This window comes from Bos indicus, chromosome 3, assembly GCF_029378745.1.
Source record: "Bos indicus isolate NIAB-ARS_2022 breed Sahiwal x Tharparkar chromosome 3, NIAB-ARS_B.indTharparkar_mat_pri_1.0, whole genome shotgun sequence".
NCBI classification, from domain to species: Eukaryota; Metazoa; Chordata; class Mammalia; order Artiodactyla; family Bovidae; genus Bos; species Bos indicus.
Window position 1 is genome coordinate 35783760 of NC_091762.1, and position 24015 is coordinate 35807774.

Sequence of the window (24015 nt, forward strand, 5' to 3'; positions counted from 1 at the left end):
GGACTGAACAACAGCATTGTGGCATTGGAAGAACATTTCAAACTAAATTTGTAAGAGTGTACTTGATATTTCTCTTTTAACAACTTTCACTTGGTAGGTCAGTATAGTCAAAAAAGTGTTCAGTTGGCTGTTGAACAATTCAGGGATTGGGATGCTGACCCTCCCTGCAGTCAAAATACATATGTGACTTCTATTCAGCTCTGTTTATCCAAGGTTCCTCCTTACGGGAGTTTCCTTGTTATCTTCGGGTATTCCTCTGGGTCTGGGGTTCCTCCCCACCCTCAGGTTCAACCAGCCATTTATGATGCAGTACTGTAGTTTTTACTATTAGGAAAAAAAAAAAAAAAATCCCTGTATAAGTGGACACATGTGCTTCAAACCTGTGTTGTTCAAGGGTCAGCTGTACTAAATTCAGCCCGTGATTGAAGTGATCAGTTAGAAATCAGCTTCCCACAGCTTTCCTGAACTGTGTTACCTGGCAGGCACTGTGACTGCTGCTCACAGGCTGGGCTTGTAGCGCCCCACACTGAAGGGCAGGCGGGGCCCCAGGCTGCTGCTCTGACATCGACCAAGTGTGGATTTGGTCCACAGCCTTGCATTGTGGGTGCTCCTGCAGGGAAAGTTTTTTTGCACAGGAAAAAGCACTAACAGGAGTTCCCTGTTGGTCTAGTGGTTAGAATTTGGCAGTTTCATTGCCATGGCCCAAGTTCAATCCCTGGTCACAGCCAAGGCGGGGGCGGAAATCACAAATATGCTATCTGTTTCTTTTTTAACTTAATAGATTGTATTTAAGGAAGGTAACTTGAGCTTATTTTCTTGCTTTTGAAAAAATATAGCTGGTAGTACTTTTATTAATGTAATGCTTTCAGGTACATTTTTGTTGTATTTTTAAAATTCTCATTTTTTTAAAAGTTTTCCCCAAGAATAGGTATGTTTTTGTTTGTTTGTTTTTTTTAAATTTTAGTTTATACTGAATACTGGTGCGGTGCAGTCAGTGGCTGATACAAAAGTGTGATGTCTGGGATGCGTATTAGGGGGATGTGAACTCTAGGGAACAGTGTGACAGAATGTCCAGCATGGGCAGAGTTGGGAGAAAGTACAAGACTACAGAAGCTGAGATGAATGAGATTTGTAGGAAGACAAACGCATTTTTGGAAATCATCCACTGTACAGAGCCCATCTTCAGAATCATCCACTGTGCAGAACCCAACTCAGTCTTCCTCTTAGATTTCTTAAAACTTTTGGGGCAAAGGAGGATAAAGGAAGTCCAACAGTCGAAGTGACTATAATACTTTCCTGTGGAGTAATGTCATCCTAGGCTTTATTTGGGGCAGTCCCAAGTCTGCTTAAGTTGTAGGGGCCTGTGGTGGTGATGGTTTAGTCGCTAAGTCATGTCCAACTCTTGCAACCCCGTGGACTGTAGCTCACTAGGCTCCTCTGTCCATGGGATTTCCCAGGCAAGAATACTGGAGTAGGTTGTTGCCGGGGTCCAGCCCCGGTGGATCCAGGGAATTCGAAGCGGGGACGGCATCGGCGAGGATCAGGAAACAACTGCTTAATTAAACGTTAATTAAGGATATAAAGAGTAATAGAATAAGGATAGCTCAGTAGGAAAATTCAGTGAAGAAAAGAGGCTGAAATAAGGATAGCTCAGTGAGGAAATTCAGTGGAGAAAAGAGGCTGAATAATTCAGCCAGAAGGTGAGAGAAAGAACGACATGGGGAGACCAAGTTTCGGTGAACAAGGCCCACACTTTATTTTCCAAAGTACTTTTTATACCTTAAGTTATGCATAGAGGATAATGGGAGAAGGGGTAGAGTCATGCAGTAAGCCAGGCTTTCTTCCTGCAAACTTATCATATGCAAAAGTTTAGGTGATTTGCATCATCTTCTGGCCCGGAGGCCTGTTAACATTTTAAGACCTTTTCTTCAGAAAACTTATTTTTCTCTAAAGGTGGTAAGTCAAGCACCACCCTCCAAAAGCATTAGATAAAGTTGCATTCCTACAGAGCAAAGGTGTGGTGGGCTCTAACAAGAAAAAGAATTAACTCAAGGGTCCCAGGTTACAAACATTAAAGCTACTATTTACACCAATTATATTAATCAATACACTGCCAGGGACACAGCAGGTAAGGGATATGGAGACTTAGCAGCAAACATTGGCCCAACAAGTGAAAAACCCTTCACCAATACAATTTCTAATCAATCTTTTAACTGCTCAAAGGAATCTGTATTTAGACAGTTTAGAACATCTCATGCCTCTCACAGTTGGGAGGCTCTGAGCAATCACATGTGGCCGGAAAAACCTATTCAGGCAGGCTAGAGGATTTCCAAAGGAGTTTGTAGGTTGAAACATTGTCACACCCAGAAATTATTAACTGGAGCTGTAAGCTAACTCTTGTTTCAGAGAGAGGTAGTGGGGGACCAGCCCCCCGTAAAGTCAGAGGTGTAGGTGAAAGCACAAAGGAGAAAGTAGGCAGACTCTGGTTTGGGGGGTAGATGCTCAAGAATTTCCAGGGGAACTCCTGAGGCTCGATCCTGCCTTTGTGTATGCCAAGCCTCCTTCCTCATGACCTTTGCCATGGGCGGAGCTCGCTCCCAGCAGGTTGTCATTTCTTTCTCCTGTCTAGGGGCCTGTAGTCAGGTCCTCACCTTGCTGTAGAGCCTCACAACACAAGCAATACGGAGGCCACACTGTGTGGCAGGGAAGAGTCCTGACGGTGCTCGGATCTGGTTCTGTTACTTGTTAGCTGCCAGGATCTTAGATTATTTTGTCTCAATTTCTTATGGATAGAATGGAATACAGTGTTTACCTTGTAGGACTATATGCACGTATGCATGCTCAGTCTTGTCTGACTCTTTGTGACCCTCTGGACTATAGCCCGCCAGATTCCTCTGCCCATGAAATTTCCTAGGCAAGAATACTGGAGTGGCTCACCTTCTCCAAGGGATCTTCCTGACCCAGGGATTGAACCTGAGTTTCTTGCATCTCCTGCATTGGCAGGTGGGTTCTTAGCACTGTACTACCTGGGAAGCCCCTTGTTGTGTATTAACTAAGATTCTTCATGGATGTGCTTTGTGCTACATCTGGGACATATACTTTTACTCACTGTAGAGTTACATACATTATTATGAGGCATTGCCATGTTCTTTTGGAGAAATGAGTTCCAAGATCCAGCTGGGATCTGGTCTGTACCGACTTTCCAAGTCTCATTCATCCCTAGTGCTCTCTTGCTTGTACTCGCTGTGGAGGCCATGTGATTTTTATGCATTCCTCCAAGAGGCCAGGCCTTTGCTTCTAACCATACCATTTCTCATGACATTGTTTTCCTTCTCTGACACTCAATTCTGCTACTTCCTTGGAGGAATGAATCTCAGCTTGCCCCCTTCATGGAATGGAGCACTTCCCTTGTGCTCTTACTAAGCCAGTGCTTGCCTCTGGACTTCTTAACTACTCGAGGGTTGCAGTACGCTTTTTGTGCATGTTTCTCTGCTTCACAGGACTGTCTTCTCTTGGAGAGCTGGAGCCGTGGCTCCCAGTTCCCTGACTTGGGACACAGTCTGCTATGTAGGAGACAGAAGGTCATAGCTGTTAGAGGCATGGTCTTTGGAGCCACAACCTGGCTGCGAAATCTGCTCTCTGACTTACTGACCATGGGACGTAGAGCCAATTATTTCACTCCCTGAGCCTCAGTTGCCGCATCTGTAAATCGCAATTATAACAGTACCCAGTGCAAAGAGTCCAGGGTAGAGTGAGTGAGGAGGGAGAGATGTAGGCTCACTTGCCCTTCCACTCTTCCCTTCCCTGTGGCATCTCCGGCTACTCAGTCCTGCTTTGGCCATGCCAGGGAGCGAGTGGAGAGCTGGGGGCTCCGTGGGGACTTATCAGTCGTGCTTGGGTGAAGTGTGGAGTGCTCTGTGGTTGCATCCAGGTGGTTGGCTGTATGGGGTGGTGCTTGCATTAGACGTCCTTGTTTCTGTTGGCATACAGCTTTTTGTTTTCGATCAGACCCACACTAAACTGTGTTCCCATTCTCTTGGATGCATGCATTCCCAAGGCTCATCTCTAAACGCAGTGCTAATTTGTGTCACCCCAAGACTTTCCCTCATTCACGAATGTTGATTTCATTGAGCACCCACCTCGGCTGCCAGCCTTCTGGGGTAACCCAGTCGCAGTGGCTCTCACTTCCCGCTTCACAGGGCGTGGCTTTCGTGGCTGTTCAGCTGATTCCGTTGCCACTGCTACTTGCACCACAACCACAACTTCCATTCTAATGGTACTGCTATCCCTGCTGCTTCCGCTATGACTGCTCCCACCAATACCAAAATCCTGACTTACAGCTGCTGTCTCTTAATCACCTGTGCAGAAGGAAATGCCTGTTTTTCTGTATTCATAATAAGGAACCTTGCAAGACAGGCTTCTCTGGAATGCAGACTGGGCCATTCTTTGTGTGCTTCAGGCTAGATGTGTTCCAGGTGAAAATGTGATTGGGGGTTCTCTTTAGAGGCAATAGCATGTACTGCTTTCATTAGCAGGTTAATGGACAATAGTAAAATAGGCTAATTTTGACCTCTGCACATCCCGGTCGTGATTTTCTAGTGCAAAGACTAGAAACACACAAGGAGGATTAAAGATGTTGTTTATTAACCTTTTTGTTTCTGGGTACAAAGACTAATGCTAGGGTTGACAGTAAGCCTTTGAAACTAAAAGTCTAAGTTCCTGCCAAAGGAGAGGGATACAGTGCCTCTTCTGATGAAGACAAGCTGTTGAAAGCAGCAGAGGGCTTGTGTGTGTGTGTGATGGTGACAGCTGGCCAGGGACCCTGAAAACTAGTTAGCAGACCACCCCTGAATACACACCATCATCTGGGCTGGCAAACCAGATGATCCTTATGAACATAACTGCTTACTAATTTAAAGTCTTTATTTGATTTATATTTATTAAAATCACCAACTTCTAAAAGGACTTTTGAGGTAATTTAATAATGAAGACATTGATATATTAACATAAGTAAGAGGATATGGTGACAATTTAATGTAAATTTCCATATGAGTTCATTGGTTACCAAGGAATGATGATTGTTTATTATTTTATGCAGATAAAATTGCATCATCATACATTCATTAATTTATTAAGAAATATGTCCATTATGAAAGTGGGGACCTCTTAGAGTAATGGAAATAAAAACAAAAGTAAACAAATGGGACTTAATTAAAGTTAAAAGCTTCTGCACACCAAAGGAAACTATAAACAAGATTAAAAGACAGCCCTCATAATGGGAGAAAATAATTGCAAATTAAACAACTGACAAAGAATTAACTTCCAAAATATACAAGCAGTTCATGTAGCTCAATACCAGAAAAACAAACAACCCAATCAAAAAAATGGGCCGAAGACCTAAACAGACCAAAGAAGACATGGAGATAGCCAATGAACATGTGAAAAGATGCTCAGCATTGATTATTATGAGAGAAGTGCAAATCAAAACTACAATGAGGTATCACCTCACACCAGTCAGAATGGCCATCATTAAAAAATCTATAAGCAGTAAATGCTGGAGAGGATGTGGAGAAAAGGGAACCCTCTTACATTGTTGGTGAGTATGTAGATGGATACAGCCACTGTGGAGAACAGTATGGAGATTCTTTAGAAAACTAGGGATAGAAATATCATATGACTCAGTAATCCCACTACCGGGCATATACCCTGAGAAAACCATAATTGAAAGAGACCCTTGTACCCCAATGTTCATTGCAGCACTTTTTACAATAACTAGGATATGGAAGTAACCTAGGTGTCCATCGACAGGTAAATGGATACAGAAACTGTCGTACATATATTTAATTAAATATTACTCAGCTAGAAAAAAGAATGCATTTGAGTCAGTACTAATGAGGTGGATGAACCTAGGGCCTATTATACAGAGTGAAGTAAGTCAGAAAGGGAAAGACAAATATTGTATATTAATGCATGTGTATGGAATCTAGCAGAGACATTACTTTGCCAACAAAGGTCCGTCTGGTCAAGGCTATGGTTTTTCCAGTAGTCATGTATGGATGTGAGAGTTGGACTGTGAAGAAAGCTGAGCGCCGAAGAATTGATGCTTTTTAACTGTGGTGTTGGAGAAAACTCTTGAGAGTCCCATGGACTGCAAGGAGATCCAACCAGTCCATTCTAAAGGAGATCAGTCCTGGGTGTTCTTTGGAAGGAATGATGCTAAAGCTGAAACTCCAGTACTTTGGCCACCTCATGTGAAGAGTTGACTCATTGGAAAAGACTCTGCTGCTAGGAAGGATTGGGGGTAGGGGGAAAAGGGGACGACAAAGGATGAGATGGCTGGATGGCATCACCGACTTGATGGACGTGAGTTTGCGTGAACTCTGGGAATTGGTGTTGGACAGGGAGGCCTGGTGTGCTGCGATTCATGGGGTCACAAAGAGTCGGACACGACTGAGCGACTGAACTGAACTGATGGAATCTAGCAAGACAGTACTGATGAACCTATTTGCAGGGCAGCAGTGGAGATGCAGACATAGAGAACAGTGGGGGAAGGAGAGGGTAGAATGATTTGAAAGAATAGCATGGAAACATATACATTACCATATGTAAAACAGATGGCAAGTGGGCATTTGCTGTGTGACCCAGGGAACTCAATGCAGAGGTCTGTGACAACCTAGAGGTGGGAGATGAGGTGGAAGGGATAGGATGGGAGATCAGAGGGGGATTCAGGAGGGACATATGTATACCTGTGACTAATTCATACTGATGTATGGCAGAAGCCAATACAACATTGTAAAGCAGTTATCGTCCAATTTAAAAAACTGAAAGAAAAAAGCTGTGGAGATACATAGATGAAATAAATGTAGTCTGTGCTCTCAAAAATGTTTCTCTCATGTATCATTGGTTGGGCAAACAGATGTAGTCCAGATAGTTATTATCACAGGTATGAGTCTGATGCTACAGAATATGTAGGATGTACATGTTTTTACAAGTTAGCCCTACACATATGATCTTAATCATTTCAGTACTTATATATAATCCGTTAAAGTGCCTCATCATGGAGAAAATAAAACAAAAACAAAAACTCTGTAAATTTCAATGTTCCTAAATTACTATATTTGTGATTAAGAAATTAAAAAACTTATTTTCTAAAAATGAATTGCAGCCTGGCATATAATCAAAACGGAAATAATTGGCTTTTAGTTTACTGAAAATAGGGCAGTCTTAGTTTAGAGATTTGAACACAAAACTGAAGATGTGAAATGGCCCTCCTCCATTTTTGGCCTTCTGACTGAGTGTCCTTTAGGGTTTTCATTTATCTGTAATAATAGGATCAAGAGGAAAATGGAAGATATTGTGCAGTCCTGAACTGATGCCAAGTGCAGTGTAATTATTTAATAATTATTCAGAACTCATCTGTAAGTATGGTCTTCAAAGAACAATGGGAATGATGCCCCTTCTGTGGGGACCTACTGACTCATGAGCAAAAGGGATAAATAAAGTCCTCATAGAAGTAAAAATTATTCTTCTCTTTAAAAAAAAATTTCCAGAAGATGTAAGATTTAGTTGACCTAATCTTAAAAGACAGATGTAGTGGGAGAGAGGAGAGGATATGGTAAAACAGACAGAAATAGAAAATCCCAATAGGAGAGAAACTTAATTTATTATGGTTTCCCTTCCAGCCTGCCAGTTCTCTAGATGGGGGGTGGGGGTTGGGAGGAAGAATGACAAGGGTACTAGGCAGAGACCTGACTAAGTCTAAGCTGAGACAGCCCAGAAGGAAAACTCTGCTTTTACCTTAATATTTGTGGATGGGCTTCATTGTGGTCTCTCTTGTGTCTTCAGAACTGTCCATCAGCCTGTTAAGGACCACTCATAATTCAACTTATGCCAAATGCTCAAATTCAGACTTTCCTTCAAATGAGATAATGAGTGTCCCACAAAGAAATGAGACCCTGGAAAGGTCTTACTTTATCTGCTGACCTGGCTACTGATGGTTCCTATGAAAATGACAATATGTCAACATGTCTATGTGATTATGAAGCTGTGTTAGAAATTGTTGACCTTCCCACAAGACACCATTTCTCAGTTGAGATCAAAATAACTTATTTCATAATAAGCTGTGGAGGCTTTTCCTGTTACGCAGCCTCAGTTAACACTAGTCCAATATTGCTAACAGTTTTAGAGAAGTACATGCTTATTTTTTCAGATAAGAAAAAGGGAAGCAATCCTGTTTGCATTTGTATCATTGAGAAGAGTCAAAGTGGTTTCTACATACATAGAGGAAAAGGAAACCATACACTTTATAAAAAGAGTAGAGGGAGAAGAGAGTCTTGAAGCCTTTTACTGTGAATTTTAGCAGCACGACCTTTAAATGTTTTCTTTCTGTAACATCAGTATCAATAGCATTGAAGTGCTAACAAGAGCCACAAAGGTAAAAAGCAACTTAGCTTCATCTGTTGTGATAGCTGTTGGTTAGGAAACTGTCTAGAGAGCTCTGGCCTGATGTATGATTTTCAGGGTGTCTTAGACATGGTTGGTCTTAGCTTCCTCTCTGAGGGTTTTCTGCATCTTTATCGAGTGCTTTTCAACCTGTAGTAAATAAGTAAGCTGTTGATGCGTTTCTGAAGAGAGGGTGAGAGCATCGCGGCCGAAGACCAGGGACTGTATCATTAGAATGTGTCACTTGTCACAGAATATACCTGAGAGAGGGGCTGTGGAATATCTCCATACCAGGACTTTCCAGATGAAAATAAGTTTAATTGACTCAATTCTTGGCACCTGTTTCCTGTTCCCTAATTTGCTAAGTGACCATTTTCAGTGAATCCCTTCTCTGTCTTTGCAGTGCCGAGGATGGAGCTATGATTATGAATCTGAACTCTTTTCTCCTTTACTCTCTCCACTCCACTCCTATATTCAGTCAATTACCAGGTATTTCCTTTCCATATTACATTCTAGAGTTGTTTCCCTTTCTGCTTCTACTATTCTAATCCAAATCACTGTGATTTTTTCCTTATGTGAACATGACACTGTCCTGTTCTTATCTCATCTGCCTCACACAATCTCCCTAATAAAGAGAAAACAAAAATAGTTAATTCTCCACACTACACGATGGAGCTAGTATAACATAGCAGTTAAGGATATAGGCTCTGTAGCCAGAAAGTCTGGTTTTGAGTTACAACTGCATTACTTTGGCATATGCAGTTGCATAAACCTGTTTAAACATCTAAGCCTCAGTATATATGAAAGAAAAAAACCTTCCCTGATTGAGTTAATGTGGAAGATTAGAAGGTGTAAGCATTTAGCATAGAACTTGGTATATAGCAAACACTCAAGAATAACTGAGGATTGCACTCTCGTATGTAAAACCTCAACGTTTCTTCTAGATAAAGCCTGCATCCATTGGGCTTGCTCTGTGAGTCCCAGCTCCTCTGTCCAGCCCTGCTGTCACTGCTCCCTAGAGAGCTGTGTCCATTCTGAACCCCTTCCATTGCCCTCACCAGTCCATTCTTTGTCTTATCTCATATTCATCCCCTTCCTGTTTGTTTACCTGGACATCCTCACACTCTGAGTCTGGCAGGTTCCCTTCCCCTCCCTGAACACTGAGCACTCCTTTCTTTTTTGTGACTGACTCCCACTCACCCTGCAGGGTCTCGTGGATCATTTATTCCAGAAAGCTGTCTCTGACACTCCAGAACTCCTGCTGCTGCTGCTGCTGCTAAGTCACTTCAGTCGTGTTCGACTCTGTGTGACCCCATAGACAGCAGCCCACCAGGCTCCCCTGTCCTTGGGATTCTCCAGGCAAGAACACTGGAGTGGGTTGCCATTCCCTTCTCCAATGCATGAAAGTGAAAAGTGAAAGGGAAGTCGCTCAGTCGCGTCCGACTCTTTGCGACCCCATGGACTACAGCCCACCAGGCTCCTCCATCCATGAGATTTTCCAGGCAAGAGTACTGGAGTGGGGTGTCATAACCTTCTCCGCCAGGACTCCTGAGGGACCTCTGAATGACTTCTTCATAGCATTTGCCATGTTGTCATGTAACTACACGTTTCCTTGTTTGTATGCTCTGCCTGATCTCTTTTGGCGGCAGAGTTTGGATCATACTTGCTTTTTAAAAAATACTCAGTTCTTGGCAATTTCATTCAATTAATATGTGTTTAATAAATAAGTACCCAACTGGGGGACATTTTTGAAGTTTTATGATACCTAGTACATAAAAGGTACCTCATTAATATGTGTTAAATGATAAAACGCTATTGAAACCTTTTGCCTATCCTTGATTTCTGTAATAATCATGCATGGATATATTTAATATTTTAAAAATCCTTGAGTTATTTAATTCTGGTTTTAAAAGTCCTCATCCTAAATTCTGAAAAGCCCTAAAGTTCTCTTTTATGGGCTTCAGATGATAAAGAATCTGCCTGTAGTGCAGGAGACCTGAGTTTGATGTCAGTGTTGGGAAGATCCCCTGGAGAAGGGAATGGCTAACCCACTCTAGTATTTTTGCCTGGTGAATTCCATGGATTGTAGGAGCCTGGCGGGCTGCAGTGAGTCCATGGAGTCACAAAGAGTCGAACATGACTGAGGGACTAACACTTGTACTAAAAACTTAGCAAAGTTTATAATTTTTGGTCAAACATAAAGTATGGTTATGAAACGAACTAATGAAATGTATTTGTCTTTGCCCATCATACACCAGGTCTAAAGGCAGAGGTTTTGAGCTGCTAAATACAAAGGACTGTCAGTGTTTCGAAGACCAGTAACATCTCCAAGCATAAAGAAACTCTTGTATTCACTGGTCTTCAGTGAACTCAAGTTTTTTCTTTCTTAACAGTGTGAGATAAGAGTTGGCTTATTAGGCATGCCACAAAGAAAATGATAGGATTTGTTTAGATTAACTCTTTCTGTTGCTGGTGATACATTGCTTAAGCAAAGGGTGGAGTTACAGGTTCATTTGATGTAATTGGCTCATGTAATTTGGGAACAGCCTGATGCTCAGACTTGTTCTCTAAATACCATTTACTATAAAACTTGAAAAGGAACTGTTTGGAGAAGTGGCTGATTATAGAACTTGGGCAGAGAAAATATGAGGTGGGCCTAGGACAGTTTGATATAATAAAACAAACACTAATGGAGTCATGTCAAAAGGTCACAGAAGCCAGTTTGAAGAGACCCCCAGTGGCCAAATTCAGGACAATCTGAACATCCAAAAGAATAATGATTGCAATTAATTATTACACAAGCAAAGATTTCAAAAAAAGGAAGGGAGAAGGGCAGGGGAAGCTTGTTTTTCAGTGAGAATACCAGCCAATAAATGTGGAAGGAAAGATAGAATTTTGCTGTCCCAAATGGAATAATTAAAGCAAGTGTTATCAGTGGATGAAAAGTGATGAAAAATTATTGGGAAAAAGAACAGCCTCATGGTAACAAATTATCGCTCTCAGGATTTATTGATATAAAAGAGAACCTGTACCTTTAGAGTAGATACATGTGGCAGTAACCATCTTAACCAAGTGATCAAGCCTAATGTCAATAATAATGGGTTACCCTAACATTTTGTGTCTTTTGATATGATGAAATAGGAAGTTCACAGTATAAAATATTTTTTCCCAAACTGGTTAACTTGTATCTTGATGTAGCTTTGGTTCATAGGAGATATAAGTGATGGGGGAATTAATTCAATGATACCATGAAGAAATAATTAGACACATCCAGAATGTGGGACATTCTATAACATATCTGGGTCTGGACTCTTCTAAAATCAGTGTCATGGAAATAAAAAAAAAGAAAAAATTTTAGATTAAAAATACTGCAAAAAATAAAATATAATGGATAAAATTGAATTGGACCCTAGACTAGGTGTGTGTTTGGGGAAGCAGTTTAAAAAGACATTGGGTAGGCAATTGATGAAATTTGGATATGGGATGGATATGGAATAATATGGAATTATTGTTAATTTTCTGAGGCCCATAGCGGTATTATACATATTTAGGAAAGTGTCCTTATTCCTAGCAAATGCATGCAGGGTTATTTACGATTGAAGTGCCATGATGTCTGAACTTATTTTCACATACAAATTTTTATGAATAAATAGAGAAATGGCTGGCACACAAAAGCCCCTATGGCAGTATGTTATAGTTGTTGAGTAAAAGGAATATTCATTGTACTGTTCTTTCAATTCTTCTTTAGGTTTGAAATAAAAAAAGAAAAAATTAAAAACCAAAAAAACTGGAAAGGAAAGAGTTCAACATAGGAAAACAAAGCAAAAGTCTGGGGTGGGTGGGCTGGCAGGCCCAGCTCTATCCAGGGCTTCTGTGATGACATTAGGGCCTGCTTCCTCCATCCCTCAACTTTGTTCTGCACTTGCACAGAGCCATTAGCAGAAGTGTGATCCTAGTGTTACTAGCCAGTTTGGTGGTAACTATGAAAATCTCCAGCCGCGATTAATAGAGAAGCTTGTTTTATTCATTTTCAGTATCCCCAGTGTCTGGAACATTGTAGGCATTCAAAAACTGTTGACTGAAAAAATACATAAATAAAAGGGTGACCAAACTTGATGACTGCCTGGAAATGCAGAGCGTACCGGTGATTTTCTTCAAATCCAGTAAATATTTGTGGAATTAAATTATTTAAGGGGCAAATAAGGTTAAGATTGATTTCAGAAGTCAGGGAAAGTTCTGTTTTTAAATAATCTCTTGTAATGCATTCAGTAATGACTGTATTTCTTTTCTTTTTTGCTTTCAGTAATAGTTTTCTGAATTAATGATCAAAGCCCTTGAATGGAGCTCTACTGTAGTTTTTCCGACACGGGGGAAATTTTGAGTTTGGTGCGAAATCTTCAGAGGGTAGCATGTGCAATTATGCTTTGTTCCTTGGTGAGCTATGAGTTGGGCACTTAATTATGTAAAAAATATTGCAAGAGCGCCGTTGCATAATCCTCAAGAGAGTAATTATTGTCTATCTTGGCAGAATGTAAGGCTTTTAATCTGTAAATAAGCAATTCTATGTGAAAGAGCTACATGCAGAGTGATTCTGTGTCATAAAGGTCTCTTATGAATTTTTAAAAATGAAAGCAGTAACTGAATGTGCAGATTGGCTGCTGCTTTTGTGCTTCAAAGGGTTTATGATGTTTCCCCTGTGGTTTTAACCCCTCCTGAAATATTTAAGCCTCAAGAAGGATTCCTGTAAAGGGTAAAACTATGTCTGGGTTAAGCCCATGCAAAACCTGAATGTTTCCAAAGTAGAAAAAGTAAAATGTGCTTTCTGGAAATTAAAAAACAAACCAAGATGGAAAACAAAAACAAAATAAAATGTTGACAGTGCTTAAAAAAAAAAAAAAAAAAAAAGCAAAGATGCAATAATAGGCTAATAGATTTCTCAACTATTGGAGGTTAATAACTTTCTTTTTAATGTGTGCCATTGCAGCTATTTCCGAAATTCACTTTCGGAGTATGTGTGTCCTTTGCTTAGTTGGATCTGAATCTTAGATGCTGAAAGTAAATTCTGTTGGTTGTTTAAGTTGTGATGGTGGCTGCCTTACCTCTTGTCCCTGTTGGTGTCGATGAGCTGAGTGTGTTCTCCAGGGTCAGCTTCTGTGCCTGAGTATCAGACCCTTTTCCTTTGCCCACTCAAGGACTTCATTTGGGTGACTGTGCCTCTCCCTTTCTAGAAACACGTTGTAAACAGCTTCCATTGTTAAAAAGCCCTTCCTTGACCTGTCTTTCTTGCTTACTACCTCCTCAATCCTCTGTTTTCTTGTGCAGCAAAACTCCTCAGAATTTATTGATACATTCTGTCTTTACTTTCTGTCTTCCTATTGTGTCTTGAAGCTGCTCCATACAGCATTTCCCCACCCCTATCTTCCACATGGAACCTGCTTTTGTCAGGGTGCACCTGTTAGCATCATACAGCCAGATTTCAAGGAAAACATCTGGTCAAATCTTACTTGAGTAAAAGCAGCAGCTGACACAGATTATCACTCCTCCTTTCTAGAAACACCTTCTTTACTTGGCTTCAGGGAAAGCCTCTTTACTTGGTTGGTCTCCTTCATCACTGGTTCCCTCTTTCTAAGCCCCTTTGCAGGCTCCTTTTCTTTTCCTGATCTAAGATGACCTGACCCCAGATCCTTTCCTCTCCTCTTCTTTCTCTCAAAGTCATCTCAGATGATATCATGGTTAAAAATGTTTTGTATACTCCAAAGACTTTCAGGTTTATGTCTGAAGCACACACCTGTGCCCTGAACTCCAGATCCGTATATCCAGTTGTCTGCTGCCCCATGTTCCATGCATGACTAATAGGCATCTCCAGTTTAAGTCAAAATTGAACACCTCATCTTCCCATAGGTGTCTCTCAGCCAGATTATTGTGATAGCTTCCTATCCAGTGTTACTCTCTCTAACCTTGCTCTAAACCCTTTTGATCTGTATTAAAAAAAAAAAAAAAAAAAGCTCTGAAAAAAGAGCAGTAGAAACTGCTGTAGTCCAGGAGGAGATGGAACAGTAGCTGGGTTGGGTGTTAGAACAGAAAAGGGAAAAGAGAGAGGGTTATTGGATAGAGGAATGGCAAAGTTCAAGCATAGAGGCAGGAATGAGCATGGAGTAACGAGCACCAAGGAGGAGACCAGCCTGATTGCATAGTGGGGCACATAACAGAGGACCTTAAAAGCTCAGGTGAGAAGTTTGTACTTGATAGGTCTGTGCATATTTTGAATAAAAGAGAGGGGCCTGTTTACAAACTTACAACTGAAACTTTAGCACCATGCTGTTCATTATGACAGCAACTGACCACATATGACTGTGGAGCACTTGAAATGGGGCTCGTCTGAACGGAGATATGCTAGGAATTCCCTGGTGGTCCAGTGGTTAGGATCCTTTCACTGCCAAGAGCATGGGTTCAATCCTTTTTTGGGGAACTAAGATCCCACAAACCATGTAGCACAACCCCTCCCCCCACAAAAAATAACAACTGAATTGAGATATGCTATAAGTATACAATACATATTAGTTTTCAAAGACTTAGTACCAAAACTACCAAAACTAATTTTGTTTAAATGTTTTATATTGATCATTTGTTGAATAGTAGTATTAGTATTTTTAATATAGAGTTAAGTATTATTAGAAAAAAAATAAGCTACAAGGATATAGTGTACAGAACACAGAATATAGCCAACAAACTTTAAATAGAGTATAATCTATAAAAAATTTGAATCAGTATGTTATACACCTGAAAACTAATATAATATTGTTAATCAACTATACTTCAATAAAATCTTTTTAAAAGAAAGAAAAAAGAACCCTTTAAAATATCAGATCAAATCCCAGTTCTGTCCCAAAGTATCCAGTGACTTCCCATCTCAGTTAGAGTAAAAGCCTGTCCAGCAGGATCCTTTTTCATCTGACTTCACTGCCTTTCCAGCTCACCTCCTGCCTTTCTCTTTGTCATCCATTCTGCTCTGTTCATCTTGGCCCCTTCCTCAGACATAACCTCAGAAACTTCCACCTCAGGACCTTGACATAGGATGCTACTTAAGGCTGAATACTCTGTCCTATAATTCTGCATGGTTGCTCCTTCCCCACCTTCACAGCTTCCCTGCTTATCCATCCTCTTCCCACCAACTCCTTCTCTAACCATCTCACTGAGGCTCCCTCCACCCATCCCAGCACTCCTGATCCCTTCTCCTGGCTTTAGTTTTCTCTATTGCACTTACCATCATGAAAAAATAAACATAGTTACTTTTTTGTTTTTGTTGCTGAGTTGGTTCTTGTCTCCTCTTATTTGACTGTAAGTACAGATGGTGACTGCAGCCATGAAATTAAAAGACGCTTACTCCTTGGAAGGAAAGTTATGACCAACCTAGATAGCATATTCAAAAGCAGAGACATTACTTTGCCAACAAAGGTCCGTCTAGTCAAGGCTGTGGTTTTTCCTGTGGTCATGTATGGATGTGAGAGTTGGACTGTGAAGAAGGCTGAGCGCCGAAGAATTGATGCTTTTGAGCTGTGGTGTTGGAGAAGACTCTTGAGAGTCCCTGGGACTGCAAGGAGATCCAACCAGTCCATTCTGAAGGAGATCAGTCCTGGGTGTTCTTTGGAAGAAATGATGCTAAAGCTGAAACTCCAGTACTTTGGCCACCTCATGCAAGGAGTTGACTCATTGGAAAAGACTCTGATGCTGGGAGGGCCTGGGGGCAAGAGAAGAATGGGATGACAGAGGATGAGATGAGATGAGTTCACTCACTGACTCGATGGACTTGAGTCTGAGTTAACTCCGGGAGTTGGTGATGGACAGGGAGGCCTGGTGTGCTGTGATTCATGGGGTCGCAAAGAATCAGACATGACTGAGCGACTGATCTGATCTGATCTGATCTGATCGTGAGGGCAGACTTTTGTCTACCTTGTTCACCGCTGTGTCACGGTGCCTGGGAGAGAGTGGGTAATCATTAAATATTGCCGACAGGGTAACGGAAAACACCAGCAAGAGCAGATGGATTCTTGCTTGGTATTTCCTCAGCATTCTGGGTGTGACAGAGGATAGGTAGCATTTAGAATGATTCACTATATACTAATAGCTATTTCCCATTCCTCAGTTTCTCTGTTTGAAGAACATAAGGACATTCCTCACGGCCTGTTGTGAGACGTTTGGAATGAGAAAGAGTGAACTGTTCGAGGCATTTGACCTGTTTGATGTCCGTGACTTCGGAAAGGTAATTACTTTTTATTTTTTAATGTATTTTTAAACTTGAGAACACATTATCAAATACTGTTGTTTATCTTGAAGTAGGACATGTGACTGAAGTGGTGTGGGCATTATGTAGTTAAATTTTACATATAGGTGGCTTAGCCAAAAAAAAAAAAAAAGAACAAATGTACAAATGATAGTAGAATTATTATTATTATTGTTTTATTTAAAGCAGTACAAGGGAAATCTTTTATCCAGATATAACTTTTCCTGTTGGTTATCTCAGAAAGCAGGATTACTGTTTTCCTTCTTTTAGATAGTTTGCTGGGCTGTCATAACTGAGGACCAGTATTCTTTCCTTCCAGACTTCTCCGAAACTGAAGGACACCTAACATTTGGAAGCTGAGAATATTCTGTTGTCTGTCTTGACACTTGGGTCAGTGACTTGCAGAGGACATGCAATTACTGAAATGTCTGAGGCTGTTGAATAACTGTTGTTGCCTTGATTTCAGCAGATACATGTTAGATTTTTAGATTTCAGTGGTATTTGTCATGTATAGATTGGTTCTTTTTTCCTTTTCTTTTGTAATTGGTGGAAAACTGCTTTACAATGTTGTGTTGATTTCCGCTGTACAGCAGTGCAAATCAGTCGTAATCATCTATATATTCCCTTGTTCTTGAGCCTCTCTCCCCTCCCCCCACCCATGCGTCTGGGTCATCAGAGCGTCAACCGGGGCTTCCTGTGGTATATAGCAGCTTCCCAGTAGCTGTTTTATACATGAGAGTGTACATATGTCAGTGCTACTTTCCTCAGATCTTCCCGCACTTACCTTCCCCCACTGTGTCCGCAAGTCCATTCGCTACTAGGTGTAAATTGGTTTTAATATTTGCTCTTATTGTATGTACACCAAGCATTTGTGTATAATAGTTGACAACCTTTCAAAAGAATGGAAAGAAAAAGGATAGGAATCATCCTATCAAGTTACATTCATTTATTTTGAAGTGATTAAGCATAAGGGCAGTTAGGTAACCCCTGTTGATGTAATTGCATTATGAAAATACAGAAGCAGGGAAAAACCTAAACAATACTGAGAAATTTGCTCTTACTCTGATAATTCACATGCTAGTATCTCATCAAAAGGCTGTTTGAGAGTGGTACTTCCTTTGATTTTTACATTGTAGTATTTGATTATAAAATAAAAACCAAGCAGCAGATTGGTTTGCTTGGCAATGGGAATAAATAGTACAAAGTTGAAACAGTAATGTAAGAAATTTAATGCTGACATGCAGCAAATATCGGAAAGCCCCCCTGTCCAGGGAGAGAGAGGGCTTGGGTTTGCTCTTGGTCACTTTGTGATCTTCTGAACGTCAGCAGTCTCCTCCATCATCAGGCCACCTGCCCGCTTAGTAGTCTGTGCAAAAGGAAATAGGTATAAGGACATGGTTTCTAGAATTCCTCTTTTCTCTGGCCAGCTGTGATTTAGTTGTCTTGAGGTCCAGCAGTGTGTTAGAGGATGACGTATGATGACAATTATAAGGAACTGAAAGCAAAGGCTCCTTTTGTAAAGAGGTGGTGGCACGTTTGTCTTTAGCCATGAAGATGGAGAGAAATCAGATAGAACACCTGGTGAAGTGGGTAGTTCTGTAGTTTGTTTGCCCCAGAAAAATGCCTTATCAGTTTATAAAGATATCTTTTCCTATTCTTATTTTTTTTTAATCTTCTTCTGTTTTCCTTTATTTTCTTCCTCTTTTTTGGGGAAATGAAAAATGAAAATGAATTGGGGAAATGAAAAATGAAAGAAAAGTCTTGACTTTTAAAAGATTTTCAGAAAGTCAGTCTTTTTTTTTTTTTTGGCATTTGCACAAACAGAAATGGTGTTGACAAAGACTGGGAAGTCATAAAAATTGTTTAGAAATGCATGGCTTTGTTTTAGTGGAATAATGTTGCACACTAGATTAATTAGACAATGCAAGCTTTGTAGGAGAGCTAAGGTTATAGAAAGTTAAATGTAAAGGAATTAACCATATGTTTTTCAAGCATTATTATAGTTCTTACTTTTTAAAATATTTTGGCAGTGATAAGTCTGAAGCAGAATTAAACTTGAGGTTGCAGATGAGAACTTATTCCTATGTTTACCATTTTAAAATCACATACAATTTTTCTACTGCCAAGATTCATGCAACTGTTGTTTCAGAACTGTTATTTAAGCTAAATAAATCACTGAAAGTTCACGAATTTAAGGGATTGTTCAATAATTTACCAGTATTACTACTATTAGACATTATTATTCTAAGCAAAACCACCAATGCCACCACTTACTGAACGCTTTGGATGTAGCAGGTATCTTTCCAATCTTCAAATACAGTTTTTAACCTTCATGTGAGGTGTAAGCACCTGTAGTATTTTCCTCCTTGTACAGATGAGCAAACCTGTGTCTGAAATCCACATTTCATCTGGTAGAGTTCTGAGCAGTGGTTTGCCCCCAGATATGAATGGTTCTCCACTGCTGCACAGGAGAACAAATCTTCCCGGAGCCAGTACCCTGGCCGGCACTGTCCTAAGTGCTTTGCAGGTATAAACTCAATTCTCATATCAATCCCGCTGTGAAAATACAGGGCTTTCCCAATGGCTCAGTGGATAAATAATCCGCCAGCAATGCAGAAGACATAGGAGACATAGATTCAATCCCTGGGTCGGGAAGATCCCTTGAGGAAGAAATGGCAACCCACTCCAGTATTTTTGCCTGAAAAATCCCATGCACAGAGGAGCCTGGCAGGCTGCAGTCCAAAGGTTCCCAAAGAGTCAGGCACGACTGAGTGACTCAGCACACAATAAATATGAAGTTCCTATTACTATACCCATTTGCAGATCCTAGATTTTAAGTGGTGAAACTTGGACAGTTGATGAAGTTTAACATCTTTAAGAAACATGAATAGAGGGTTAATTTAGAGACAAAGTAATTTCTTGTATTGTGGTTATCAATTTTAACAGGATTTAGACAGGTTAGTTTGTGTCTCTCTGTTCCTTGAAGTGTGATTAAAATTTTTCATTAACATAAAAAATCTCTTTCTGTGTGCTTCCTGTCTACCTTCATTCATACTAATAGTGAATCTAGGATCCATGCGTGTTTGGTACCTTTTCACCTAGAAATGTATTAATTGCAATAACAGTACCTATTGTTTTTTTGTTTTTTGTTTTTTTTTTAATAGCATTTTGAAGCTTGAGGATTGCTTCAGATCACTGAGCTTATTTGATTCTCATAATAGTCTTGGTGAAGGAAGGAAGCAAATGTTCCGGCTTTTCCAATAAGGAAACTGGCGGGTGGGGAGGTTAAATAGTGATTTCAAGGTTGCTTTACTTGGGGATCGAGCAAGATCTGGAGCTCAGAATTCTGACTTCCCAGCCTTCTGCTTTTCTTGTTTGTGCCTATATCTTGGGTCTCAGTGCTGTGCTGATGCTTGCCTAAGGAAAAGGATGAACTCACAGGAGAAAAACCAAAGGAACGTATTAAATAAAAAAGCACAAGCACTTTGTCACTTGGAATTAATTATGCTTTATCTTTAGAAAGAGAGGAATCATTTAAGATACTGCATGAGTTCTAGATTTAGGATACCGGGTGTGTTCACATGAATAAGTAATTTTCCTTTTCGCTTATGAGATAGTGAAGAGCATACATTTTGGGTACTCTAGAGGGGCTTATGATAATTTAGCCTTTCAGCATTACCTTTAATTTCTAGTATTGAGCTCTTAACTCACTGAAAATAGAGTATTAGTTCAAACTTACATGTCAACAAAAATTAGAATAGTTCTGAACACTTTCAGTACATTGGTTATAAAATCACACAGGGCTGTACAATGAGTTGAGTAACTTGAACTCATTCATGAGTCAGCAGAGAGAGGTCTTAAGGTTCATTCTGACTTTGAGGGTTGTTAAATATAGTTGGCTCTTGAATAGCAAGGGTTTGAACTACTTGGGTCCACTTACAGCAGATTATTTTCAGTAAGTACTACACGACCTATGTTGGTTGAATCCACAGGTGCAGAATTGTGGATATGGAGGAAACGTGTATATGGAGGGCTGACTGTAAATTCGACTGTGGTGAGGGTCCGTGCCCTGACAACCCCCTCCCCACTGTTGTTCAAGGGTCAGCTGTGCTGAACAAGGTTCCTGTCAGAGGTAGAGTCCTGGCCTGAGCCTGCTGAGTCTTCTTTCTGCTCTCAGGTTGGCGGAGCTTATGTGCCCTGGTGGTTCAGAGAGTAAAGAATCTGCCTGCAGTGTGGGAGACCTGGGTTCAATCCCTGAGTCAGGAATATCCCCTGGAGAAGGAAAGGGCAACCCTCTTCAGTATTCTTGCCTAGAGAATTCCAGGGACAGAGGAGCCTGGTGGGCTGTAGTCCATAGGGTCACTAAGAGTTGGACACGACTGAGCGACTAACACTTTCACTTTTCACCACCTATTTCTGCCTATGTTTATGTGTTTTTGTGAAAAGTTATTTACTTTCTTTTTAAAAAGATTGGATCCTTCTCTGGCTTTCTAGTAACAGCAAGAAAAAAAAAGTAAATTTTGTTAGTTGACACCTTTGCTTCAGAAATGTTATTTAAAAAATCCTTCCTCCCCAGGAATGTTAGAAATTATTAATTATATTATTTTTTATGTTGCAACAGGATCTGTAAACTGGCTCACTTCCATGCTACATATAACGGATTTTCAGTTCCTCTGTTCAGATTGTCATTTTCTGATGAACACTTTTGTTGTTTGGAAATATCTCCTACTGAGCTGTCTGTTGGCACATTTATAATGCGGAAACACATGGGATTTTTCTTTAATGAGACCATTTCTAGTGAGTAACAGAAATCAGGCGGCTGCTGCTGTCCACATGAGTGATGAAGTCAGTTCCTTCCCTTGACAGCTCTGGGTGGATATAAAGGCCTGCTTCCCTCTACCCACAGATGTCACGTCTGTTGTTTCAAGTGTTATAAAGCACCTGGCAAGTGTAAGGTGATAAGTTTTCTTGAATCACAGAATCACACTGGCTGAAGGTAGTTCCAGTTGATTTTAATAGTGATAGGGTAGTTTCTGTATGTTCAAGTTTAGGACAGGCACTTTCTATAGGAATTTAGAGCATTAGCTTAAGGGTGGGTTGGGGATTCAGGTTTAAAAATTATTGAGAAAAGGTAGTGTCATATTTTTGTAGAAGAATGTTGTTTCTGAATTGGATTGCAGTTTGCATTCTGGTTACATTCTGTATAATATCTGATCTTGTGCAAGGCTACTTAACCTATTTGAGCTTCAGTTTCCTTATCTATGAAGATAATGGTGACCTCCTTCAAAAGGTCCCATGCACACACTGCTGCACTCAATTGCCCCTGACCCTGCACCAGGCCACCACTGACCCATGCCTCTGCCAGAGACTCCTGGACAGTCACAGGCAAGTCTGGGTCAGTCTCTTGTGGGGTCACTGCTCCTTTCTCCTGGGTCCTGGTGTGCCTGAGGTTTTGTTTGTGCCCTCCAAGAGTCTGTTTCCCCAGTCCTTACCTGCCTCCTGAGAAATCTGTATGCAGGTCAAGAAGCAACAGTTAGAATTGGACATAGAACCACAGACTGGTTCCAAATCCGGAAAGGAGTATGTCAAGGCTGCACATATTGTCGCCCTGCATATTAACTTATATGCAGAGTACATCATATGAAATGCCAGGCTGGATGAAGCACAAGCTGGAATCAAGATTGCCAGGAGAAATATCAGTAACCTCAGATATGCAGATGACACCACACTTATAGCAGAAAGAGAAGAAGAACTAAAGAGCCTCTTGATGAAAGTGAAAGGAGAGTGAAAAAGTTGGCTTAAAACTCAACATTCAGAAAACTAAGATCATGGCATCCGGTCCCATCACTTCATGGCAAATAGATGGGGAAACAATGGAAACAGTGAGAGACTTTATTTTTCTGAGCTCCAAAACCACTGCAGATGGTGATTGCAGCCATGAAATTAAAAGACACCTGCTTCTTGGAAGAAAAGCTATGGCCAACCTAGGCAGCTTTTAAAAAGCAGAGACATTACTTTGCCAACAAAGGTCCATCTAGTCAAAGCTATGGTTTTTCTGGTAGTCATGTATGGATGTGAGACTTGGACTATAAAGAAAGCTGAGTGCTGAAGAACTGATGCTTTTTAACTGTGGTGTTGGAGAAGACTCTTGAGAGTCCCTTGGTCTTCAAGGATATCCAACCAGTCCATCCTAAAGGAAATCAGTCCTGAATATTCACTGGAAGAACTGAAGCTGAAGCTCCAATACTTGGCCACCTGATGCAAAGAACTGATTCATTGGAAAAGACTGTGATGCTGGGAAAGATTGAAGGTGGGAGTAGGGGACAACAGAGGATGAGATGGTTGGATGGCATCACCGACTTAATGGACATGAGTTTGAGTAAGCTCTGGGAGTTGGTGATGGACAGGGAAACCTGGAGTGCTGTGGTCCATGGGGTCACAAAGAGTTAGACACGACTGAATGAATGAACTGAACTTCCTGATCTTAAATTGAGTTTAGGTGAGAAATGAAATGATATATGTTAAGTGCTTAAAAACAGTATCTCGGTCCAAAGTATGCAGTACTCAGTAAATATTAGCTGTTCTTACTCTTATTGTTACTATTATTACAACTATCATTACTAGTGTTAATGGGTTTCAGATTCAATAGTAAACACAGGGATGGAATTTTTTTTTCTGTTTTTTAAAAAGCATATTTGTTTTAATTTGAAGGACAATAGCTTACAATATTGTGTTGGTTTCTACCATACATCAACAGGAATCAGCCGTAGGTATACATATGTCCCCTCCCTCTTAAACCTCCCTCCCACCTCTCACCCCATCTCTGCACTCTCAGTTGGAATTGTGAATGCAAGAATTAGTGATATTGGAGGAGCAATATTAGTGAATAAACTCTGTTCTTTCTACTGTGGTATAGTGTTAATATATTTCATCCTGCATGGCTGTCTTTCTCCCTCCTTCTGTGGCGTCAGGTCTTATTTGAGAAACCACCCTTTTTCCTTTTCTGATCATGTAGCTTGGGTGGTTTAATCAGTTAGACTATCCCATCCTTTTGGCCGTAGTGATGAGTTCAGGGATGGGGCAAGTCACTCAGTTTAGACCTGTATCATGTGTTGTGTTGAGACATTGGCAGGACCAGCTTTGTTTTGCTCTCTGCCTGCCACAGAAAAGTGTGGATACGAGGCTTGGAGGAGCTGCAACCATCTGGGAACCACATGAACTTTCAAAACAAACCCAGTTCAGAGAGAGCAGAGCTAAGGAGGATCCTAGTGGCATCATGTGAGCCTGCACTC

At 40.7% G+C, this 24015-nt stretch overlaps 1 protein-coding gene across 1 annotated transcript in view; it reads left to right on the top strand.

Annotated features, from left to right (window-relative positions):
• Positions 1-24015, top strand: part of VAV3 (vav guanine nucleotide exchange factor 3) — a 434748-nt gene that overhangs the window by 73863 nt on the left and 336870 nt on the right. Inside the window, exon 2 of the mRNA XM_070779927.1 lies at positions 16586-16702. Coding sequence (XP_070636028.1) covers positions 16586-16702 — 117 coding nt within the window. The remainder of the gene's footprint in view (positions 1-16585; positions 16703-24015) is intronic.